At 40.1% G+C, this 25,180-nt stretch overlaps 1 protein-coding gene across 1 annotated transcript; it reads left to right on the top strand.

Moving 5' to 3' along the window:
- The first annotated feature begins 681 nt into the window (after window positions 1-681).
- Window positions 682-24,311, top strand: LOC124111998. Its single transcript, XM_046471963.2, has 13 exons — window positions 682-803; window positions 3,745-3,819; window positions 4,302-4,413; window positions 7,916-8,094; window positions 9,334-9,412; window positions 13,409-13,548; window positions 14,425-14,528; window positions 14,706-14,770; window positions 15,315-15,533; window positions 15,863-16,118; window positions 18,020-18,174; window positions 18,835-19,082; window positions 23,974-24,311. Exons 2-13 carry the CDS (start codon window positions 3,762-3,764, stop codon window positions 24,198-24,200), a joined length of 1,842 nt encoding a protein of 613 aa, XP_046327919.2. The 5' UTR covers window positions 682-803; window positions 3,745-3,761; the 3' UTR covers window positions 24,201-24,311.
- Window positions 24,312-25,180: the final 869 nt, after the last annotated feature.

Consider the following 25,180-nt stretch of genomic DNA (forward strand, 5'->3'; position numbering starts at 1 on the left):
CCTCTCTCTCCGTCACGGCCCTCCATGGGAGTTACGTCAGATGAACCCTGAGCAGGCTCTGACCAACCAATCAGGGAAGGATGTGTGGGCAGTTTTACCAATCAGATGACAGCTTTCTAAATGGACGCGGCTTCAATATCCAGTTGGTGGCTATGGGCATGGCTTTACTAATGTTTGGTGTATGAGAAGTGAAACTGCAGCCGAAAGAAACACTTTTGTCGTTGATATCTCTTTCAAATATGCACAACAAAGTGCGGCCATTATTCTTCATTCGGAACTGTCCGTTTACGTATTGCGCGAGTTGACCGTAAGGATTTCCTCTCACGCAAAGATGACACGCCATTATATAACTGAAATGCTGTTCAAAGCGGCTTTAAACACAACTCACTTCACATACATTTAAAACACATCTGAAAACAAATATTAATTATTGTCAGGAAGGATATACATTTTCTGTGTAATGTTTATGAAAAGGGAAACAGAAAGAGGGAAATCTTTCTGTTTCATTTTCTCATGTTGTCTTCCGAATAAGAATATAATTGAGATCACTTTGGGTGAGTTTTGCACACACTTCAAGTCCGATGATTCTGAGGAACTAAACAGTTATATGAAACAAAAAGGGGAAGTTGAAAACGAAGAAACTATTTTGATTTTTAGCTGCATATGGTGTAAGCTTACAAGGAGGAAACATATACTGAAGAAAAATCAGAATAATTTGAATGGGCGTCCATATAAGCAATGTGAAAAAATTAAGTGATCATTTATTTTGAAAAGTTTGGATTTCACAAGGGGATCTCTCACAGGTCTGTATATTGTGCATGTCGGTGGCGGTATCTGTGTGATGCCCCGAAAATAAGATTTGATGACCATGCGCATAAATCTTTTCCTATAACGTGAAGAACAGCATTTGAGCGCAAAACGTTGAAATAAATATTTCTGTCTCAAAATTGCAGACCTGATGATAATGCAGAAAACGAGTGAGTGATTTGGGTTGAACAATACTTTAGTTATGTCACCCAGAGATGAAAGTAAATACTCCACAAGGAGTGGATGAGTTGTGTTTAACGCCGCTTTTAACTGCTACACACACTGCATACATGCACTGCTACACACACTGCATACATGAATTGCTACACACACTGCATACATGAATTGCTACACACACTGCATACATGAATTGCTACACACACTGCATACATACACTGCTACACACACTGCATACATACATTGCTACACACACTGCATACATGAATTTCTACACACACTGCATACATACAATGCTACACACACTGCATACATACAATGCTACACACACTGCATACATACACTGCTACACACACTGCATACATGCACTGCTACACACACTGCATACATACACTGCTACACACACTGCATACATACACTGCTACACACACTGCATACATACACTGCTACACACACTGCATACATACAATGCTACACACACTGCATACATACACTGCTACACACACTGCATACATGCACTGCTACAGACACTGCATACATGCACTGCTACACACACTGCATACATACACTGCTACACACACTGCATACATACACTGCTACACACACTGCATACATACACTGCTACACACACTGCATACATACAATGCTACACACACTGCATACATACAATGCTACACACACTGCATACATACACTGCTACAGACACTGCATACATGCACTGCTACACACACTGCATACATACACTGCTACACACACTGCATACATACACTGCTACACACACTGCATACATACACTGCTACACACACTGCATACATACAATGCTACACACACTGCATACATACACTGCTACACACACTGCATACATGCACTGCTACACACACTGCATACATGCACTGCTACACACACTGCATACATACACTGATACACACACTGCATACATACACTGATACACACACTGCATACATACACTGATACACACACTGCATACATACACTGCTACACACACTGCATACATACACTGCTACACACACTGCATACATACAATGCTACACACACTGCATACATACAATGCTACACACACTGCATACATGAATTGCTACACACACTGCATACATACAATGCCCACACTGCATACATACATTGCTACACACACTGCATACATACAATGCTACACACACTGCATACATACACTGCTACACACACTGCATACATACACTGCTACACACACTGCATACATACAATGCTACACACACTGCATACATACAATGCTACACACACTGCATACATACACTGCTACACACACTGCATACATGAATTGCTTCATACACTGCATACATGCATTGCTTCATACACTGCATACATACACTGCTACACACACTGCATACATGAATTGCTACACACACTGCATACATGAATTGCTACACACACTGCATACATACATTGCTTCTTATTCCAAATGTCCATCAATATCGGTGTTTCTTAGACATTTAACAAAATGAGATGTGCTCAAGAAGGAGATGTGCTTAACCTTTTTCCAGGTGTATATATTGTCAGAGTCCTGTTTGTTCAGGGACGTTGATACGGAAGCTGTTATAGTCATGTTTCACTTACATTGTAGTTAAATGTATTTCCCCATTTAGCTTCGGTTCAAGTGCTTCATATGGCGCGAGGTGCATTCACAAAGTTCATACACAATTCATACCCAAAAATGAAGAGCACAAAGTTGAATTCATTTTAATTTTCAACATAACTATCCTGCTTTTCAATGTATTTGGTCCATTTGCCCTTCAAACTTGTTTTCTCTCTATTACTTTTTTCGCTGGCCCGTATACCATACAGTTCTGTTTAACGCCGTGTCCCCCATTTTCGGTAAGAAGGTACATGTCTTGGAATGTAGTTTGCAAAGACATACCTATACATACTTTGGCAAACATTAGACCGCGCGTTAAGAGAGGTGAAAGAAGTTGCGATTGTTCTAGATACGAGTTCGTATAGTTGTTGAAGTTGATATGGATGAAATCTGCCCATATTAGTTGACAGTCAGTGTGTGTGGCCAACTTTAGTTGTGGATGTCGATTATATTATTTACATTTTCCTTTACATATACTTTGCATACATGGTACAAATTATCATGTTGGGGTTACATTAAACAATACGTACATCCCTATAAAACATTGAGTACTATGTGTTTATGATTCCGGCGCAACTGAGTCAACGAACCGGCAAAGTTTGATTTAGTTTGTTAATCCATATGGGTTGACCAGTCGTCTGAGACGCCGCGTCCCTTATGCGTCCAAGGAACCTACGATAATGGGTTCGAATCCCAGATTCGACCTGAATGTGTTTCTAGGTTTAGCAGCACCATGCCCCGCTTTTGTGTTTCACGAAAGTGGTAAACGTGAAAGGCCTGCGTCACTTCGCGATTTCCGCCCATATCACGCCATACTTGAAACATTCTTAGAGTGACTGGAATGTGTTATATCCATCAAGTCCAGTGAACAGGGTTTTTTTTTAAATTGTTGAAGAAACACATTATTGGTTTCCAGTATTTCTCGAACGATATATTTATATCTAAAGAAATCAATTACAAATCCACCCTTCATGTCAGTATATATAATACGTGCATGTTATTATTAGTTTGATATCATAGAACATATTTATGACTGAATATTTACATGTCATTGCATCATTAAAACACTATAAATACTATATATTGTCATGCTTTACAAAGTTTAAAGTATCTTTCATACGACCCGAAAGACGCCATATTGCCTAATATGGACGAGAGAGTATCATTGATGTTATGTCTGGCCGTCATCCCCATCGCTTGTCATGGTAAGTACTTACAAAATATAATCGTTAAAGTAATCACAACGTATTTCTCAGACAATCCTCAGACACTGCTCAAATAATGCTTATAAGTAAGCTTATCATAGGCCTAGATAAGTCATTCCAGAAATTTGTTGGTGGACATTCACTTAACATGACACGTCACTTGTGCTATGATGGTTGAGGTTATTCCATGGTAGGACCTTTACATGGAGTTTGCACACCTCATTTCCACTGGAAGTGAACATTGTGTGAGTGGCTGATGCCACCCATAGCGAACACATGGTGTCATCACTGATTTTCAGTAATCCATTCATAGATACTTGTAGGACTATTTGCCTTTTACGCCCGTTTGAATCTGTCTCGCTAGATATTTGAGACTTATTATTATTCTCTGAAGTTGACGTTTTATGTTAATATTACCAACATACCCATATTCTGTCACAACCTTTATCAGTAAACTAATAGTTGTTATTTCTTCCTTACAGACCTTCATAACAAACCCGTTATCATTAGGCCACGCACGAAGCGTACAGTAATGATTGCTCCGGGCACTGATGCAGATTTGATATGTGAAGCCAATGGGGTCCATAAGTTAACGTAAGTTATGACCCATGAGCAATCTTACCTGTTCAACCTTTTCTATATAAAAGCGATAAAACCATTTTAATATTCATAAGAAATCTCAGCTAAAAGCAGAGTCAATTATGTGATTACGACTATATCGTGAACATGTGTGTATTAATCACCATCACATAGTGTTAATACCAGGTGTTCCTCAAACACCCTCAATTCCTTACTAACCTATCGTTTTGAAAGTTAGGGGGCACGGGTGGCCCAGTCGTCTAAGGCGCCGCGATTCGCTGTGCAGAGTTGCGTCCCTTGGGCACTCAATTCAATTCAATTCTTTATTGTATGAAAGGCCACAGGCCCATATACAACGGAGTTACATAACATATTTTATAAAATACAAAGTCAAGGTAACAATTCACTTCGTAACAAAAAAACAGTATGTATGTACAAAGCCAGTTGATGTTGTGTTATAAGATCCTTGCAAGACAGTAATGAAGACAATCTTTTAGCATGAAAATGAGATAGAGACCACTGCGGTAAGTACTTGTCTCTTAGATTTTCGTATATAGGGCAAATAAACATGAAATGGTATTCCTCTTCGACAACAATGTCACAAAATGGGCATAATCGTATCGATTTCTCAATAGATGAAAACCTCCCTGTGTTAATTTTTAGATCATTCAGGCCAAGTCTAAAACGAATAAGGGTGTTACGAGAATTCCTGTACCGTAAATTTGATAAATAGGATTCTGGTTCAAGCAATGACTTGAATTGGCGATAAGTATCATATCTTGAACTTTCATAAATATCTGAATGCCATTTCTGATGAAACATGTCAATGGCACGCATGCGAAAGTACTTAATGAAAGCATTTGCATTACCAATTGTCTGGGACAGCCAAATGAAACCAAAGCCATATGTAAAAAGCAATGTACGAATACAAGAAGCCCATGTGTTCTTTCCAAGATTGTCGAGGTGCACGAGCATGTTGTAGGCTTTCTTGGGTAAACGGTGTTCAGGCATTATTATTATTTTACACCAATACTTCAAACAACGAGTGTAAGATCCAATGTACAATGGGAATCTCCCGCATTCTCCATAAACCATATTACTTGGTGTTGACATACCAACATTCAAAAACTTTTTACAAGCGAGGAGATGAACCATTTCAATTGTATAGAACTCTTTACAACCCCATATCTCAGACCCGTATAGTAAAATAGGTTGTATTTGAGAATCAAATAATTTAAAATACATTTTTGGTGAAATAACTCCGAGCTTAGACATAACAAAGTGGACTTGTAACAGAGCTTTCTTTGCTCTGTTTGTGAGATTAATTACTGACTTATTCAGATTCAGTGTATGGGTAAACAATATGCCAAGGTATTTGAATTCATGCACAACCTTAATACATGTACCTTTAAGAAACCATTTCTCTCTTGTGGCCACTCGACCACCTCTACGAAATATAACAATATTTGTTTTATCAAGATTAACACTAAGTTTCCATTTATCTGAATATTTCGAAAGTATGTTAAGCTGCTTCTGTAGACCAATAATAGTACTAGACATCAAAATCACATCATCTGCAAAAAGTAGCATGAAAAGTTCTATTATATCAGGGGAGAGCTGGACGCCATGTCTACCAGACTGTATGATATCAACATATAACTCATTTATAAAAAATGAGAAAAGTAGAGGACCTAAAACACATCCTTGACGTAAACCTATCGGACAATCAAAAAAGTCACTCTTAATATCACCACAGCGAACACATGATTTTACATTTGCATACATTGATTTAATAATGACAAGCATTTTGCCTCCTAAACCCTTATTTTTCAAACACCTCCACAAATAAGCTCTATTAACAGAATCAAATGACTTTTTAAAATCAACAAAGGCCACATACAACTTACGTTTCCTGTACGATAAATATTTCTCAATGACTGCATATAAAGTAAATATGTGGTCAAAAGTCGAATAGTCCTTTCTAAATCCCGCTTGTGTTTCAGGGATCAAATCTCTCATATTTGACCACTGTGTTAATCTATTATTGATGATAGATGTAAATGCTTTACTAAGGATACTCGTGAGAGATATACCCCGATAATTGTCAGGATTGTTAACGTTTCCATTCTTGAATAACGGAATAATAATAGATTTTGACCAGATAGAAGGAAAAATACCTGTATCAAAAATCCGATTGAAACATTTAACCAGAAAAGGCATAGTATCAGGTAGTGAGTACTTGAGCATTTCAGCTATAACAAACTCCAGAAACCTATGATTGTGGGTTCGAATCCCGTTTCACCCCGATTATGTTTCTAGGTTTGTCAGCACCATACCCGTGCTGGTGGGTTTCACTGAAGTGGTAAACGTCTGAGACCTGCATCACTTCAGGCTTTCTTCCCACATTAAGCTGATATGCCGTGATATAACTGGAATAATGTTAAAAGCGGCGTTAAACCCAACTCACTCACTCTTGAAAGTTAAGTTTCCCCAAGCCCTGGTCACATTTAAGCCGTTCCGTGTAAGTATGGAGTTAGAATAACTGATAGGTAAACGTTTAAAGGGGGCTATCGAGCAATACCCAAAGGCTAAAAGACCTAAAGTAACACGTGACCTAAAATACGCCCTAGTGGACTCCCCGTTCTGACACCACACTTTAAAACAGTTGTACCCATAGTTTGGGAATAAGCAGCATGTGTACGTGAAATCTGAACTGTAGTGTACTGGGGAGTTATCTATACTGTATTTTATTTATCAGTATAAACAAAACTACCCTGATCATAAAAAAGAGATATTCTTTATGTATTGGTGCGAAAAAGTACGTTCCTGCAACGCCTCGTTATAGACAGTTACATTTGTTTAAAATCAGCCATTACGTATTTTGAAAATTATAATTCACTTGTGAGAACAGTATTTTGTCCTTCCCGTTGAGGTTGTTAACTAATTGCAGGTATGAATATTTCAAAGTAGCTGAATATAAGAGTGAGTGAGTGAGTGAGTTTGGTTTTACGCCGCTTTTAGCAATATTCCAGCAATATCACGGCGGGGGACACCACAAAATGGGCTTCACACATTGTACCCATGTCGGGAATCGACCCCGGGTCTTCAGCGTGACGAGCGAACGCTTTAACCACTAGGCTACCCGACCGCCCCTGAACATAAGAAAGGAAGTAAGTTGTTGATCTCTTTAAAAAAGAACACTTTCAACATAATATTTATTATCCCAAAGGATCAATTTTTTTTAATGAGTTGACTATTGTTTAACATTTCTCTTACAAAAACAATCATTTGTTCCCAAGAGTACTACTTGTACCCCTCAAACCACTATATTAAATCAATTTATTTCTGAAAGTTGCGGGAGCGGTCGGGTAGCCTAGTGGTTAAAGCGTTCACTCGTCACACCGAAGACCCGGGTTCGATTCCCGACATGGGTACAATGTGTGAAGCCCCCGCCGTGAAATAGTGCTAAAAGCGGCGTAAAACCATACTCACTCTGAATGTTGTGCTACATTTTCAGGATCCAATGGACCTTGAATGATTCTCCAATTGACCGGTCTGAATATGCAGTGTACTCTGATCAACCTAGTACCCTCACCAGGAGCAATATCATTGTTGTGAAAGAGGGACAATATCGGTGTATAGCAGAGATGAGTGGCCATGCGACAACATCACCTGCTATCACATTGCAGTTTACGGGTATGTTCATTTTAATCCATAGAATAAGTGTATCACCTAGTTAGCGAAAATAAAGTTTAGAATATTATCATATATGTGTTGCCTTTCAGAGAAAAGGTAGAGATGACTACTCATATCTGTGAAAGAAACATGTCGTGTCGTTTTGGTCAGAAAATATGTGAAGTGTCAGTCAGTTATCTAACTGACAAACGTTGTTAATTTGTGTCCTTATGATGAGACAACGTGATGTCATGCACTGTAACATATGAGTTTACAGTCCACAAACCTAAGCGTGCTCCTTTTCACGAAATTAGGATCTAAACTTGTTGAGCTTTTGACCTTATGCCCAATTATAAGCACATTAGTATACCGTCCGTCCGTCCGCTTCTCAAAGGGAACACATTTTCTCAAAAACTATTCAAGGCAGAGAAATGAAATTTAACATACTGATGTTACTGGTCATGATCTTAAATGAGTTCGAAAATTGGTGTCGTAAATTCATTTTTTACAGAGTTATGGTCCTTGATCCGTGCTTTTCAACTTTCAACTTGCATAGTGTGTTATGGGGACAAGTTTTCTAAGAAACTATTGAAGTTACATGAATGAAAGTTTGCATGCTTATCTAAGAGAAACTTGTCAAGACTGAGTTCGAAAGGCGGTCCCGTAAATTATTTTTCTACAGAGTTACGGCCCTTGATCCATGTTATTTTACTTTTTAAGACTCTTTTTTAAAGTTACTATTGGTTTAAACATATTTAGTTTCGAAAAAAATGTGAAAATGGATTGGTAAACAAGCGAAGCGCTTCTGTTCATACCGCTCTATTACACAGAAGACATGATACAATAAATACACCAATGAAGGTTAGATGTAACAAATGAATTGTACATGCCAAGCTAGATGTGTATATATGATAAATATATTTGCAGTTTATATTAAACAATTTAAATGTCATTTAATTGAAAATCTGGCAGTTTATAATATGAAGTTTTAAATAGAATCTATTTTTTGGATTTGCTGTTCCTTACTAAATACGAATTTCCGCAAAAAAAATCGAAAAAAAATCCCGAAAATGGAAACATACAAATATTTCTTCTATCCCTCTTCTAACAAGGCTACTCCTACACCCCTTAGCAATAAATGAATTCAAAGTGTCCATACATCATTGGTTTGCAATAGTTAGCTAACCAGGGTTGTTTTATAGTTACAGGAAATGAAGATCAACCTTTTGCCTAATGGTGTTTGCATTCTCGCACCAACAGGTGACAACAGTTGGACATATGTAGCAGGGGGATGCACAGTTGCCTTGTTGATGACCGTGTTGGTTTTTGCATGGAGAAGGTGAGGCATCTGTTGACTAAGTTGGTTGGTTGGTTGGTTTGTTGTTTAACGCCGCACTCAGCAATATTCCAGCTATATGATGGCGGTCTGTAAATAATCGAGTCTGGACCAGACAATCCAGTGATTAGTATCATGAACATCGATCCATGCAATTAGGATCGATGCGTGCATCAACCAAGTCAGCGAGCCTGACCACCCGATCCCGTTAGTCTCCTTTTACGACAAGCATATGTTGACTAGAAGGTAGGACTTATGTTGACACGTATGTTAACTGTGGAAGAATTCTGCCTAAACCACGTATCAGTACTATCAACTTTCAATTTGTTTCTAAAACCTGAAAACATGTCCAATTCTCTTTTGTAATTTGTAATGCAATGTCCAGCAAATGTACTACTAAAGGAAGGACTATTTCAGGAAGGAGTTTCAGACAAGTGGAATTAATACATTGTGGATTCTCCCCGAAATTGCATTTTCGCAGTCTCAGAAAGGAATCAAGTTCCATTCTGTCAAAACATTTGATTTTTCAACTTTATACACCACTATCCGACACGACAGCCTTTAGGGAAAACTTCATTCCTTGATCCATGGGGCAATTGTCACTAGACTGGCGATCATAGCTAAAGTTACATCTCCAAAGGTTCACGACATTTTTTTAAAATTGAAAGCAAATGTCATATGAATTGAACTGAGAGAACAATATGCGACTGCTAGACTTCCTCATAGATAACACTTGTCACGTTTAGGCAAGTAGAGGCATGGCCATTAGCACCAATTTTGTTACCCTTTTTGCTGATCTGTTACTTTATGTCTACAACTCGGAATTTTCGGATTGGCAAAACGAAAACAGAGAATTTGGCAAAGAAGTTTAACTTAAAGGGAAACAACTCTCCAACTTTCTGTATTATTTCGAAAAGGCTACGATTTAAATTCAATTCTAAATGGTAATTCACATTTAACGACAGCAACAAATTTTGAAATTTTGAAATCAGTGCCCAATTTTATTCTGTCTTCTTGCCGGTTTGGAGATTTTGTCTGAGATGTTGGCTTTGCTATGTGATACTGCGATGTTGTTGTGCTGGATGTAAATAATAACGTAACTGTAGTTATGAGTGAGTGAGTGAGTATGGTTTTACGCCGCTTCTAGCAATATTCCAGCAATATCACGGCGGGGGACATCAGAATTGGGCTGTAGTTATGAAAGATAATCCAGTAATTAAACACTTGCAGAAGAATACTTATCTTTAATGTCTATTATACAATGCATGCTATTTCTCATGTCACTTCCAACACATTGTAAATTGTATATGTATCATGTTTGGGAGAGGCATTCAGATAGCAAAATTTGCTTGTTTGCCAATCCCTCCACTTTATGGAAATAAATATGTTTATATCATAACTGCATATGCTTCAGTTGAGTACAATGGCTATGTATGATAGATTACCAAAGTGACATTTCGCAGTATGGACCTGTTTAAGAACTGTATGAGTAAGAAACATTGATATAGCAATTTTGTCAGCCCATTGTAAATGTTCTTATTCAGAAACGGACTGACGCCAGTGGAAAATGATAAAGAGTCCTTGAATTTTAAGTTCTGTGCTTACGTTATGTTGTCAGACATTTTGAACAAACAATTTAAGGTTATATACTCCTTGGAAAAACTATATACACTATATACAAAAAATCATGAGTTGTTTTAAGTTCATTTTCACTTTGAAATGAAGGCTGCATCACAAGCTCGAGTGAGCACAGCAAACTGTAGGTCTTCACGGGGGTCTTCACGGGAGTCTTCACAGGGGTCTTCACATGGGTCTTCACGGGCAGTACATAATCGTCACGGACCACCCAGGTGGAGGTCATACTCACACGTGCCCAGCCTCTCAATTGGAAGACCACACACGTTCCCTCTCCATGGATATTGACATGATACCACCAGACCCCATCTTGCGATATCCCCAAGGCGTGATATACATGTATACAGTCTACTCGTAATACATCATCTGTTTTGTATCTGTTTCCACTGGATCTGTGTCTTGTCTCCTTCCACTCGGAATCGGTGTCAATGTCACGTGCAGCAGGAGGCTGCTTGTTTCTTTCAGCAGGTGATGTCTCACTGTTTTCACGCCGGCTCCAAGAATATCTGAAGTCACGACGTGAATCATTGTTGTCCTTGTAGTCATTCTTCCTTTCTCTTCTCTCCATCCTGTTTTCATCGCTGATTCTCTCCACCCTTGATCCGACTACACGAAGTCGATCGCTCCCAACTATCAGTACTCTTGTCCGTAGATTTGTTTCATATCGACGTTGTTCCGCCGACTTATATAAATGTCTTTGCAATTTCTTTCGTGATGAAGTCTTGACTTTTCTTTTAGGATTGACTGTTTATCTTCTATCTTCTGGTCGTTCACATATGACAACAATTATTCCCGGGAAGCGTGAGCCGGATGAAGTTTTTCTTTCTCCACGAACGATGCTGATATTTCGCAATTTTAGACCGTCTCTGATGATACCATTAACCTTTCTAGCGACATCTTCATTATCCGACTCTTGAACATTTTTGAACACCACATTCAGATTGCGCTTTTGACCAGTGTGACAAGCGTATTGTTGCACATGCACGCGTTCTAGTTTTTTCACACGCTCGGAAGGATTACCCACCTCGGTTTTCATTTAAGTTGTCACTTCAAGCAGTTCCTTGTGAAATTCTTTCTTCACTTTTTGTGTGATCTTTGCCTCTATATCTTGTAGTCTTGTGTCAATACTTTTATTTAGGGCTTGGATGGCCTTAAGTATTAAAGTTGTCTGTGCGTTCACATGTTGTAAGTTACAATTGTCTATTACTTCATCAAACGTAGGAAGGTCTGATTTCTGTTTTTTTCGTTCTTTGTGGACAGTTTATTGCATTCAGGCTTGGAGAAAGTGAGTGAGTGAGTTTGGTTTAACGCCACTTTTAACAGTATTCCAGTTATATCGCGGCGTGTCAGCTTAATGTGGGAGGAAAGCCCGAAATGATGCAGGTCTCAGACGTTTACCACTTCGGTGAAACCCACGAGCACGGGTATGGTGCTGACAAACCTAGAAACATTATCGGGGCGAACCGGGATTCGAACCCACAATCATAGGTTTCTGGCGTGCCCAAGGGACGCAACTCTGCACAACGAATCGCGGCGCCTTAGACGACTGGGCCACCCGTGCCCCCTTCAGGCTTGGAGAAAGTGTTATGAGAATTGACACTCATCGGTGAATGAACGTCGGCCATTACACTTTTCACGAATGATGCACTTTCTGATTCAAAGTTTTCCATTGTTTGAATTTCGTCATCAGCACAAATCATCCTCTCGGCGTCTTCGCATACGTTAGCAATAACAGAATACACCCATATCTGGGCGTGAAGTGCCGATGTAAAAACAACACTTTGTTCCAAGGATTAGCCGGTAACAGTTGAATGATTGCTTATTGTTATCTAACTCTATAGATTTTTTAAAGAACCATAGACATGAACATAGATGTCATGTGTGCAGACTTACGTGATCGGTTGAGAAAACGAACACGGGTCATGATATCCCGAAATAATTTATCTGAATTTCACATATTTATTGATCATGTTTGTCATCATCTCTTCGTTTACCTGAATTCTCTGAAGGAATACTATGTTGTTTTTTATTGTACATATTATGATGCTGACCGATAACTTCACCCTTTCAAGCCGTACGTACATGCATTAATCAACAACAAAACACATGTCAGTTTCGCCGCAGCTCTTTATTGTATACCTTTGTTATAATATACGGCTTCTCATTCTTCGGTCCTCCGATAGGTGTCGCTTCGCGCAGAATAGCACCGAACACAAATCAGTTGACATTATAGTCTATAATAAGCAATTTTTTAATCCGCGAAGAAAACGCCCATCCATATTTCGATACTTTCAAACTTGGAGTGCTGTTTCCCTTTAAACTTCAGGTTAATCCATGATCTTGTAGACCTGCATTGTTCTTCAGAGGACTATTCAAGAGACTCGTGGGGAGCTACATCACGCCTACAGTAGGTCACAGTACTAGAGCTGTTGATAACATTTCCCATGAAGACACCAGTGATGGAAACAGCTATGAAATCATCCCAGAGGGCGAAAGTGATGAAGGTGCTTCTTTGCTTATTAATCATGGATATGCATGCGTATCACCTTATTACATTATGTAATGGCTATTCCATTTATAACAGGGGGCACGGGTGGCCCAGTCGTCTAAGGCGCCGCGATACGCTGTGCAGTTTCGTCCCTTGGGCACGCCAGAAACCTATGATTGTGGGTTCGAATCCCGGTTCGCCCCAATTATGTTTCCAGGTTTGTCAGCACCATACCCGTGCTTGTGGGTTTCACCAAAGTGGTAAACGTTTTAGACCTGCATCATTTCGGGCTTTCCTCCCACATTAAGCTGACAAGCCGTGATATAACTGGAATAATGTTAAAAGCGGCGTTAAACCCACTCACTCACTCACTCCAGACAGACAGACAGAATTATTCAAACAAACAAAATTCTTTGTCATTAATTTTATTACATATGCACCTCTGTGCTGATGTGTCTTTAGCAGGAAAAAGAAGCGTCATTACTTCTTAAACTGAAACGGACTAGAAATAGTGTGAATAAATAACCAAGTGCTAGAGTAGGGGCAGCTACGTAGCGGGAGATATTGACTCTAGCACACACAGGGTAGAAGTGCAGACTTTTCCGCCTTTGAACACGGAAGAGCTCTAGTCCAATAGTGCTATTACGGGTACAACAAGTTATGTACAGTTAACAGTGAAGAGGACTTCTGTTGAAAATCTTAAAGTTTAGTTTTAGCGTGATTGCAGCCAAAATACAAGATTTATGGCAATAATTTTAAAAAGGTAGTATTCTTAGAATTATTAACAATGGTAACTATTGATTTGATATCTCCTTATCCATATTGCAGGAAATCGGTAGTACATAAAACTCAATTATCTGCCACTGTTGACCATGTTCCACATGATTTGCAGATGATGCATCAGCTGCTGCATCCAATACACCATATGAACAACTTGAACTTGAACTTTTCAAGGGTCAAGAAGATTATACGCATATCCTGCGTAGCATCAATTATGTAAGTATCGACATGTTGTCATAATTACAGACATTGACGTTTTATATAAACCTGTATAGCACAATCAGCACACTTCGATAGTCAACTTTATTTATTTTTGCCAAGAGGATTTACATTGATAAATAATTTCATTAATCTATTTAAAGAAGATCCTGACCATTGTTATCATGTTACCAGGCAAACGAAACACCATTGCACCTACAGGATGGGAGTTCGTATGCTTCTGACATGAAAAAGTTAAGGTAATCATTGGAATTTTTGTTGTTTCACGTAAAACAGGGTGCCTTCATGTCTACCAAAGTACCAGTCTATAACCTTCCCCTTACATGACTGAACCCCTCTAATTGACTATTACTTCACATTTTCGTCCAAAACAAATGTGGAGTAGATCTGTATAACAGTGTATCAGTGACTATTGTAGGGTGTTGCAGCGATGCAATAGATGAGGACGCCATAAATATAACCCAGATAATATCCATTATATACCCCAAACTGTGAGAGGAGGCTGATACCCAGGTGATACCCGTAATATACCCTAATATTTGGGAAGAGGCTGATATATTGTTTATGCGACGGTGAGAAACTAGGATAATATAATATTTTGAAGTGCAATTCTGAAATATTTCCTTTTTATGTGTCACTCTTTTATCTTAAAAGGAGCAGAATTATCGAACTACCCCAGTACTGTTAAAGATTGAAATAAATAATATCTATAGTAAAAAAAATAACATGGTCATACCTAAAGTTTATTATTGGTCTAAGTTTTGATGTGATTTATGTCTTTAGACTGAGTGTAAGCGACCTTCTTCGCCTGTGGAGGTTCAACACAGTTGATGAACTGGGAGAGGTAGAGATCACCATCAATCACACAGACATCCTTCAGATTGTCAGGACAGTCATGAGGCAACAAGACTTCGTGTTGCAGTATCCACTTACTGTCAAATTTCGAGACAAGAAACTTTTTAACAAATTTGCAGAAGACGGAACTACAAAGAGTTTTTTTATGTAAGAAACTCATCATTCATGTCATTAACCTAGTCTATCACTTTTAATTTTACATTAAGACCTTAACATGGAAGTCGCCCGGCAGGTGGGGTTTACAGATAAGTGGGGTCCAGACAAGCTTTGTTCAACTGTGTTCTGTTTTGACAGTGCTCTCAGATTATAAAGATTTTTCATATTTCCTGGTTGAACTGCTTCTGTGCCTCTAGTAGTAATGTCCCCTTCAGTTAAACCTCTAACCACTCAGAACAATTTACCCACAAACTAACATGCGCTTATTACATCACCAACCCCTTTGTAATCTAAATGCCTTCATAACTATTGACTTATAGCAAACTGATGCAAGCTCTGAAAACAGAGATATTGGAAGGTGAGGAGCCACACTTGGGATTCAGAAAGAAAAAGAAAGATTTAAAATCAGGATGCTATCGAGAAGCAGGGAAGATGATTGCATGGTCTATTCTTCATAGCGGTGTCGGATTCCCCTACTTCACCATCAGCACTTACAACTTCCTTGTGGAGAAAGATATCAAGTGCATACGTTTAGAGGACATCAACAACCCTCATATCTACAATGCTTTAGAAAGGGTAATATATTATGTCAGACAATCACGATCATGAACAATGTATACTCACACGCAAAAGAAACGCAAGTCGAGTATGCAGTATACATGTTATTTATTTTCAACAGTAAAGACAAGAAATACTAATAGGGGAAGATTGACAAAAATTTGACTGAAGACAGTTTAATGGATTAAAAGGCAGATGACATAATTGGGTTTTTTAAATGTTAAGGGCTTACACAGTTTCGGTTCAAGACCCAAAATGTCAGTCAATACCTGGTGTGACCCCCATTAGCATTGATCACTGCCACACGTCTCCTGTACATTGAGTGGATCAGACGATTTGTGAAGGCCCTAGGGATCCTCCCGTACACATCCGGAGCAGCTGTGCGTAGACCATCGGCAGTTGTAGGGACTGGGCGCACATTGTGCAGACGCCTTTGAACCTCATCCTACAAGTGTTCGATGGGATTACGATCAGGGTTGAGGGCTGGCCACGGTTGAACACGGATGTTGTGCTGTTGCAGAAAGGCCATGGTAGCTCTGGCAACATGGGGACGAGCGTTGTCCTGCTGGAAAATGTGTTGTTGATGTTGTGCAAAAAATGGAACAACGTGGGGTCTGATCACTTGGTCGATATACCGCTGAGCAGTGACGCCGTGTCCCCGACCTTGACCAACATTCAGAAAGCAGATGGGTCCAAGTCTCGCATTAAGTCCAATCCTTGCCCATAGCACGACGCTAGGTCCAACCAATAGATCCCTTTCCACAACGTTTCTGTCAGCGAAACGATCACCTCGACTCCGCAAAATTCTGACGCTTCCGTCTGCATGGGAGACACAAAAGCGACTTTCATCAGAGAAGATGACACGCCTCCACTCACGATGATGCCAATTGTGATGACCCTGTGCCCACAGAAGTCGTGCTTGACGATGCTGTGGTTGGAGAACAGGACGACGTGCTGGTCGGCGACATCTGAGGTTGTTGGAACGGAGACGTCGGATTACAGTGTCCCGGCTAATGTGTCGATTATGTGTTCCTATCGTCTGTCGAGCACTTTCATTTGCAGTTAGGAACGGATGTCGCTGGTGTTGACGGGTAATCTGCCGATCTTGTCGAGGTGTGGTGACCCTAGGACGCCCGCTCCGAGGAAGGTCATCTGTGGTCTGTGTAGCATTGTATCGATGCAGGAGACGGTAAATTGTGGTTATGTAACGTTGAAATGACGGGCAACATCTTTGACAGACTCTATAGCTTCCAAACGTCCGATAGCCTGGTTTCTCTGAATTTGAGTTAGGCGTGGCATTGTTGACCAAGGAGTGGTAGGTCCAAGAATCGGCCTTAGTTTTATACCCACTATAGTTCGTGACAGTTCGTGCATTTTCGATTTCGCGAGAAATGGGAGTACGATACCCACACATTCATTGAAATGGTGCGTTTTGGCGATTCGTTTTTTATGTTGCGTTTTTACTCGGGGCTTCCAAAATGCAACCAAAAATATTGTTAACACCATCAGGCTTCACTACATGCTAAAACTCGTATCAATTTATGGTTCCGTGTTTGTTACCTATTTGCTTAAAACCACTTGCGTTTCTTTTGCGTGTGAGTATAGATTAAAACCTGTTTCCAATTGAAATGTCCATTCTTGAAAATATTTCAACGGAGACAATTTTAATCATGAATATAAGATTGGGGATTGCTTTTGGCCTTGAAGGTGTTAGAATTGCATCACAATTCTTTAGAATGCCTTGGGTTGTGAAGTCATGGATAATCTGTGTGCTTTATATGTTACTGTAGAACATTTCAGGAATAGTTTTGTCTAAATTTAAGGCAATTCAGCGTTAAAAATATATGTAGGTAAAATATTTTGAAATGAAAGCTTCTTTGTTGAATGATACTTTTAAAACTTGGTTATTTCAAATGCAGATTATGAGTTGTTCCACCACAAAAGAGCTGAGAGGTGTATTTGACAAGGATACAATCACCTTGATAAAAGGTACAGGAAGATCCCCTAATTGCCTGGTAATAGAGGAGAAGGAAGACCTGGTGCGACATATGTGGATGTCATATATGTTCGAAAGGTGAGAAGTATACTATTCGAAGAATGAAAACAGTCTTATGATTGCCGACCTCAGAACATATCTATCATGAACGACAGTTTTTGTAGCCAGTCGCATGCTAATTGCATGGCTGGAGCTAGCCTTCTTGCTTGCATCAGAGAAGTGGCATTACTATAACTTTAAATGTAACCAGTAATATAAAGGGAAGATTGTCGAGATGAATGCAGCCATCTTAGTAGTCACTACAATGGATGTGCATGACCCTGTGAGCCCCGATATCTGATTACCAGAATGCTGTTTCTTTAAAGTGTTTGACCACAAAATGAATTCATGCTTTTGTGTCCGGAAAGGCTTAATTGAAACCTAAATCCTGATCCATATTTCACACACCTTTCCTAAAATCATCAACAAAATATTTTGCATAAGTATTTGTAATTTCGAAAATAGGATTATGGAAATGGCTCTGTCACTTTAGTTGAAGTAACGCATTGATCATAAAAGCGTCGCCGTGTTTTAAACATGTCATAACAAAGTTGGTAGTGGGTTCGCCCAGATATATTATTATCATTAAGATAATTGGTCTGTCTCCACCATTCCGGTGCTCATATGTTTTACATTGACATGCCCTGATATCACCGTCAAATGAAATCAACGTTTCACCCAACTCACTCTCTGTATCAGGGTACATATGGAAATAGAACAGTTCAAGTCAGGATTGGCTGATCTCGGTTTGATGGGGCATCTTACTGAATCCCCGGACACCCTCGAGGTGCTGTTTGTCCACAAATCAGCCCAGCAGTCTGGTACACTCACATGCAGACACCTGAAGGACTTGTTCCAAGCTGTGCTGTCACCCGCGGGAACACAGGACAGGGAGGAGGAAAACGATACTTTGGTCGCATTGGAAGATTTTTTGAAGATATGTGAAGGTATGTGTTGCAAAAAGTCTTTGGTATTCAGTTAGAGTGAGTGAGTGAGTATGGTTTTACGCAGCTTTTAGCAATATTCCAGCAATATCACGGCGGGGGACACCAGAAATGGGCTTCACACATTGTTTCCATGTCGGGAATCGAACCCGGGTCTTCTTCTTTTTTTTCGGGGGGGGGGGGGGGGGGGGGGGGGGGGGTATTGTTTGTATGTTTCCATGTTCGGGATTTTTTTTCAGATTGTTTTTGCGGAAATTCGTATTTGAGTAAGGAACAGCAAATCCAAAAGTTAGATTCTTCAGCGTGACGAGGCTAGCCGACCGCCCCGGTATTCAGCTAGAAGTTGACTGGACTTAACTGAATTTCATTACTTTAGTATTTGTCTACTATGCTCAATGCACCTCACTGACGTGACTGATATTGAAATTGCCCAGTAGATCAAGTTACTTAATATTTAATGGTCCTTTTTCAAGTTCAGTATTGGGTTCATGCATAGTCATATATCACTTGAATACCTGTTTCAGCACAATCACACCATCTTCAAATGCAAGACCTTATCATTACATCTGTCTCGTCACCTGTGTTCGATTTCTCATATGGGTACAATGTGGGATTTAATCCCTGATGTCATCTTCTGCAATGTTCTTAAAAGCGGGACCCATCTTATCCTGACACAACTCGTTGCAATTTCCTTGACGTTGACCCAATACCACAAAACCCAAAACATGCCTCTTCCTCCATGGGGCCTTTTGCCTTTTGCTATTTAGGAATTTTATAAATTTTTATTTTTTACGTTTCCATGGCAACAAGTTGGACTTAGGTTCTATAAGGGTGCTGTTCGTTTCCGGAGCATAACTCAAAAACCGTTAAATGATTTCTTACAAAACGTTGCATGTTTACCAGACACATACTGAACTGGTGCCTTTTTCTATTTAGGAGTTTTATAATTTTTTATTTTTTACGTTTCCATTGCAACAAGTTGGACTTAGGTTCTATAAGGGTGCTGTTCGTTTCCGGAGCGTAACTCAAAAACCGTTAAATGATTTCTTACAAAACTTTGCATGTCTACCCGACACATACTGAACTGGTGCCTTTTTCTATTTAGGAGTTTTATAAATGTTTATGTTTTACGTTTCCATGGCAACACGTTGGACTTAGGTTCTATGAGGGTGGTGTTCGTTTCCGGAGCGTAACTCAAAAACTATTAAATCCTTTCTTACAAAACTTTGCATGTCTACTAGGCACATACTGAACTGGTGCCTTTTGCTATTTAGGAATTTTATAAATTTTTATTTTTTACGTTTCCATTGCAACAAGTTGGACTTAGGTTCTATAGGGTAGAGTTTTTTTCCGGAGCATAACTCAAAACTCATTCAATACTTTCAAAAAAAAACTGTGCATGTTTACCAGACACATACTGGACTGGTGCCTCTTGCTATTTAGGAATTTTAGAAATTTCTATTTTTCACGTTTCCATGGCAATAAGTTGGACTTAGGTTCTACAGGGGTTGTGTTCGTTTCCAGAGTGTAACTCAAAAACTTTCTTACAAAACTTTGCATGTCTACCAGGCACATACTGAACTGGTGCCTTTTGATATATAGCACTTTTAGAAATTTTTATTGTTTATGTTTCCATGACATTAAGTTGGATTTAAGTTTTAATATAGGATTGGTTTACTTAAGTAGTATAACAAATAAACTGTTAAATATTTCCTTGCCAAACATTGCATGTCTATATATAAAGCGCATACTGAATTAGTGCCATTTGATATTAAAGAGTTTTAGAAATGTTTATTTTAGAATTTCCATTGCAGCTATTTTGACAGGGGCTAAGAGAAATGTTGGGTCAGTTACCTGGTTTGGGACCATAACGTGTTAAAATGGGCGGGGGATATAGATGACTTTGTCAACTATACGCTTGTTAAAATTGTTTTGTATACACTGTTGTATGCTTATACATGCTTATATATTTTTATAAGGTACAGCATGGCAGAAAATGTCTGTGACCATGTATGGACAGTGATGTGTGTGCAGTCCCTGTCTGCAAGTCGGTGTGCGTCTTATGTCACATGTGCACAACTGTTTTTAAATTCACTGTGGGATGTTAATACATACTTAGTTATATATTAAAAAATATATATCAGCATGGCCAAAATGTCTTTGATTATTTAGGAGGATGGTACGAGTATCGACAGTGATGTTTACAGTCTGTGTGTGCAGCTTCTCGTGTCATAGGGCAAATGTAAGAGTGGTTCGCCTGTGGAGTGTCAGGACTGTCATAAGTTTGTTTGTGACAAAGACTATATATGGGCAGCATGTAACACTTCCATCCTCCAGGAACCGCCCCCGGTCTAGTGGTAGAGCGTCCGCCCGGAGAGCGGAAGGTCCGGGGTTCGAACCCCGGCCGCGTCATACCAAAAGACGTTAAAAGATGGTACTTGTTGTTACCCTGTCTGGCGCTCGGCATTAAGGGGCTAAAACAAGGACTGGTCGGCTCGGAGTCAGTATACTGTGTCTGAGTGGGGTATTCGTGTTTAACTGCGGCATGGTATCTCAGTGGGCTAGCACTATAAATCGGCATCAGTCCGGACTAGTACAAGCAGCCACACAAACACACACACGTACATGCACGTCGCTATATAAGTGCAATAATCTTGGACGCGACGTTAAACCCAATTTCACCTCACCTCACCATCCTCCAGGATGATGATCGCTTTGGTGTCTCCTATATAGTCTTCTACCAGCAGTGGCATTGGCTGATATACTAACGCCGTCACCACACGATGCGCCTGCTTCGGTAGAAGTGGAGTGCAAGACCAGGGCACTGACTACAAGCATGTGTACCGATCAGCGTGCTGCGTGGGAAAAAAGCACTGGCGAGGACAGGGAAGGCGCTTGGTGGAATCCAAGCTCTGACTTGATTAACAGGTCGAGTTGCCATCTTTGACTTTGTCGAGCTCACCAGCGCTTGATGGGGGAAGGTGCTTTTCCATTTTACAAGCCTCATGAGCTGGTGTTTATCAGAATCAGCTGTTCTTCATCGAGTGGATCATCTGATATGGGTGGCAGATGGCCTTGGGTTGGAGCCACCTAACCCGAAGAAATCTAAAACTGTTGTTTCAAACCACCTATTTCAGAGTGTGATCCAACTGGGATAACACTCATCCTTGGATCAGCATAACCATTCTTCTCCATCTTATAACCAACCAAGGCTGCTATGGTTATTATAACCAGTCACCATGGGCGATCCCTGCATCGACGTAGATGTTTTTGCGACAGCCACAAATGTGCTCCTTGGATGAATCCCCAGCGATTTACATTCAGATACTCATCGACAAATTATTTATAAGTGACTAGCTGCCAGTAATTGACAAATAAGCATCTTGATCTCAACAGAACATCCCAATCACCTGTTGGACTTGTCAGTTCTACAGGTTGATAGGCATCGTGTATCTGGAAGTCAAGGCTCATCACATCCCAGGCGTTACAAACTAGGTCACCAGTGCCTTTCATCTTGTTTCGAATGTTGTGTCAACAGTTGGCCACCCCAAACATTGATATTTTCACAGTGAGATACAATCACCAGTTGCCAGTCTTCATGTGACCAATATGAGATTCACTGGCTTACAGCCAAGTTGCGGGGAGGTACCAAAGGCAGTTGCGACCATTAATTCAGTACTGGCAGCTTCAAAGACTGTAAAGATCAGCACAGCATTGGAGATAACAGCTATGCTAGAAGAAGACCTCCAGCTTTGGCTCTAGGGGTGGTGGTACTACCAAACCTGGTATCACAACCCAGTGAACCGATAAAGCAGCAAAAAAGAAATAGGCAGCTAGAAATAGATGTTATAAAGAATAGCATGGTGTTTTGTCTTCGGGCAACAATTCTGCAGGCGTATCAACACAGACGTATGGACCCACCCTATGCACACCATGCACTCTTGCATCCAAGATGTCACTGCAAACTAATTGTTATTGAGTAATGTCATCAAGGTGTGTTTTTGGTAATTGGATAGGATACTACCTCTCCATCAAAAACGTAGAGATGTTCATCAGTTTATACTGGCACAGCAGTTGACTGTCCCAAATTCATGTCACTGACATTGACACTGTATCTACCATGAATATTATTTTTGAATATATATTCTTTGAAATAAATTGAAAAAAAATGTTTCTGTAGTGTATTTCAACACAACAGGAGATGTCAGATCCTATTGTACTCATGGCCAAGTCATCACTGAGCATTTTCCAGATATTTCCTTGTGACACGTAAAATCACATATTAGGAGGGATGGTGGGAATTTGTTCTACAGGCCACAGTTTAGAGCCCCAATACTCTAGAAAACGCTGTAAGCAATTGCTTGGTGCATTTCTAGATATTTCTTATGCATCATATGTGGCTCAATAAATATTTTGAGGGATTGTTGGGATTAAGCTATTATGCTCTTCATCCTAGAGTCCCAATCCTCCAGGCGTCACATGTATGAAGGCACACAGGCATATCAATCCAGATGTAAACCGGCTGGTTACTTATACTGCAAATTGCAGATCCCGCAGCATTCTGTGGGATAAGCATGGCAATACCTAGTGTCAGGAAAAGACATAATCCACATACTATGATATTAGTTTACTTATCCTGACACAACAAGACTCAGCCACAACAGTCTGTCCACCGTCGGACGATCAATCTAAGCGCTGAAGACAGTGAAGGGACCAGAGACAGATAACCTAACTTGGTAGCAAGGGCAGAGGAAAGAGGCACTTTTTGGTTGGGCTCTGTGGAATAGAATCAAAGTCGAGAAGGGAATTGGGTGTGTTGTGTCAGCATAAGTATACTAATATTATAAATATCCAAATACATGTAGTTTTTACAAAGCTCTGCCTTGTTTTGCAGATAATGAATCTGAAGTGAAACTAGGTGACATCCTACGGTTCTGGACAGGATCAGATGTGGTGCAATCAGAGGGTTACACGCAGGGCCTTACTGTCAAGTTTGTCCCAAAACGCTGCTACCCTCCCTCGCCTGTAGCAAACCCCTCTGCTTTAGTACTGGAACTGATGCGTGGATACAATCTTGATCAGTTAGCAGCCAATATGTCAGCTGCAGTTCTGCGATCCTAGGAATTTGGTCATGAAACTCTTTGCAATGGTTTCTGTTAACGATAAATTGATTATCCCATGAACTTACACAATGTGAATGTGTAGCAACTAAAGATAACATTTTGAATAATTAATGATATTACATAAATACATGTGCTTGTATCATAATAGTATTATATACTGAACAGCAAAAGTTCCTGTGACACTGAATAAGATTTAATGCAAAGATATGTTTTTTACCAAATCTGAAACAATTTCGGTTTGCAACAGATAAAAGACTCCTGTAAGTGTTCAAATGGTTTAATTTGCCATACTGACTTCAGAAAATGGGTGATTTCATAAAAAAACATGAACATCCAAAATGGCAATTTACAAATCAATAGCGTGTGTGTCCACCTCTTGTTGCGATGCAAGCAACACATTTCGTCTCATGGAATGGACCAGGCGTCGCACAAAGTCCTGTGGGATATCTGTCCATATCTGCTGGAGCATGTTTCGAAGTTCCCGGAGTGTCTGTGGAACACGTGGTGGACGTCGAAGGAGCCGATCCATCTCATCCCTCAGGGGAGCGAGCCGGCCAGGGGATGACATTCGCGTTGTTTTGTTGAAGAGTGTCCTGAACAAGTCGAGCAATATGAGGCCGGGCGTTGTCATGTTGAAAGGTAATGCCTGGGCCATGACGATGCAAAAACGGTAGAACAACACGGCCGATGATCTCGTCGCGGTAGCGCTGTCCATTGAGATTTCCCTCTACCACTATCAAACGGGTCCTCTGTCTTACTGTAATCCCACCCAATACCATAACGCTGCCGCCCCCAACCGATCTTCTTCCATGACACAATGATTGACGTAACGTTCATCTCGACGTCGGTACACTCGAATCCGTCCATCGCTGTGGCTGAGGTGAAAACGAGACTGGTCAGTGAATAGAATTTGTCCCCACTGCATGGCCGTCCAGCGAAGACGCTGTCTGCACGAGTGTAGACGTGCTTGACGGTGGT

The sequence above is a fragment of the Haliotis rufescens genome, unplaced genomic scaffold (genome assembly GCF_023055435.1).
Source record: "Haliotis rufescens isolate VD_foot unplaced genomic scaffold, xgHalRufe1.0.p SCAF_2, whole genome shotgun sequence".
Classification (NCBI taxonomy): domain Eukaryota; kingdom Metazoa; phylum Mollusca; class Gastropoda; order Lepetellida; family Haliotidae; genus Haliotis; species Haliotis rufescens.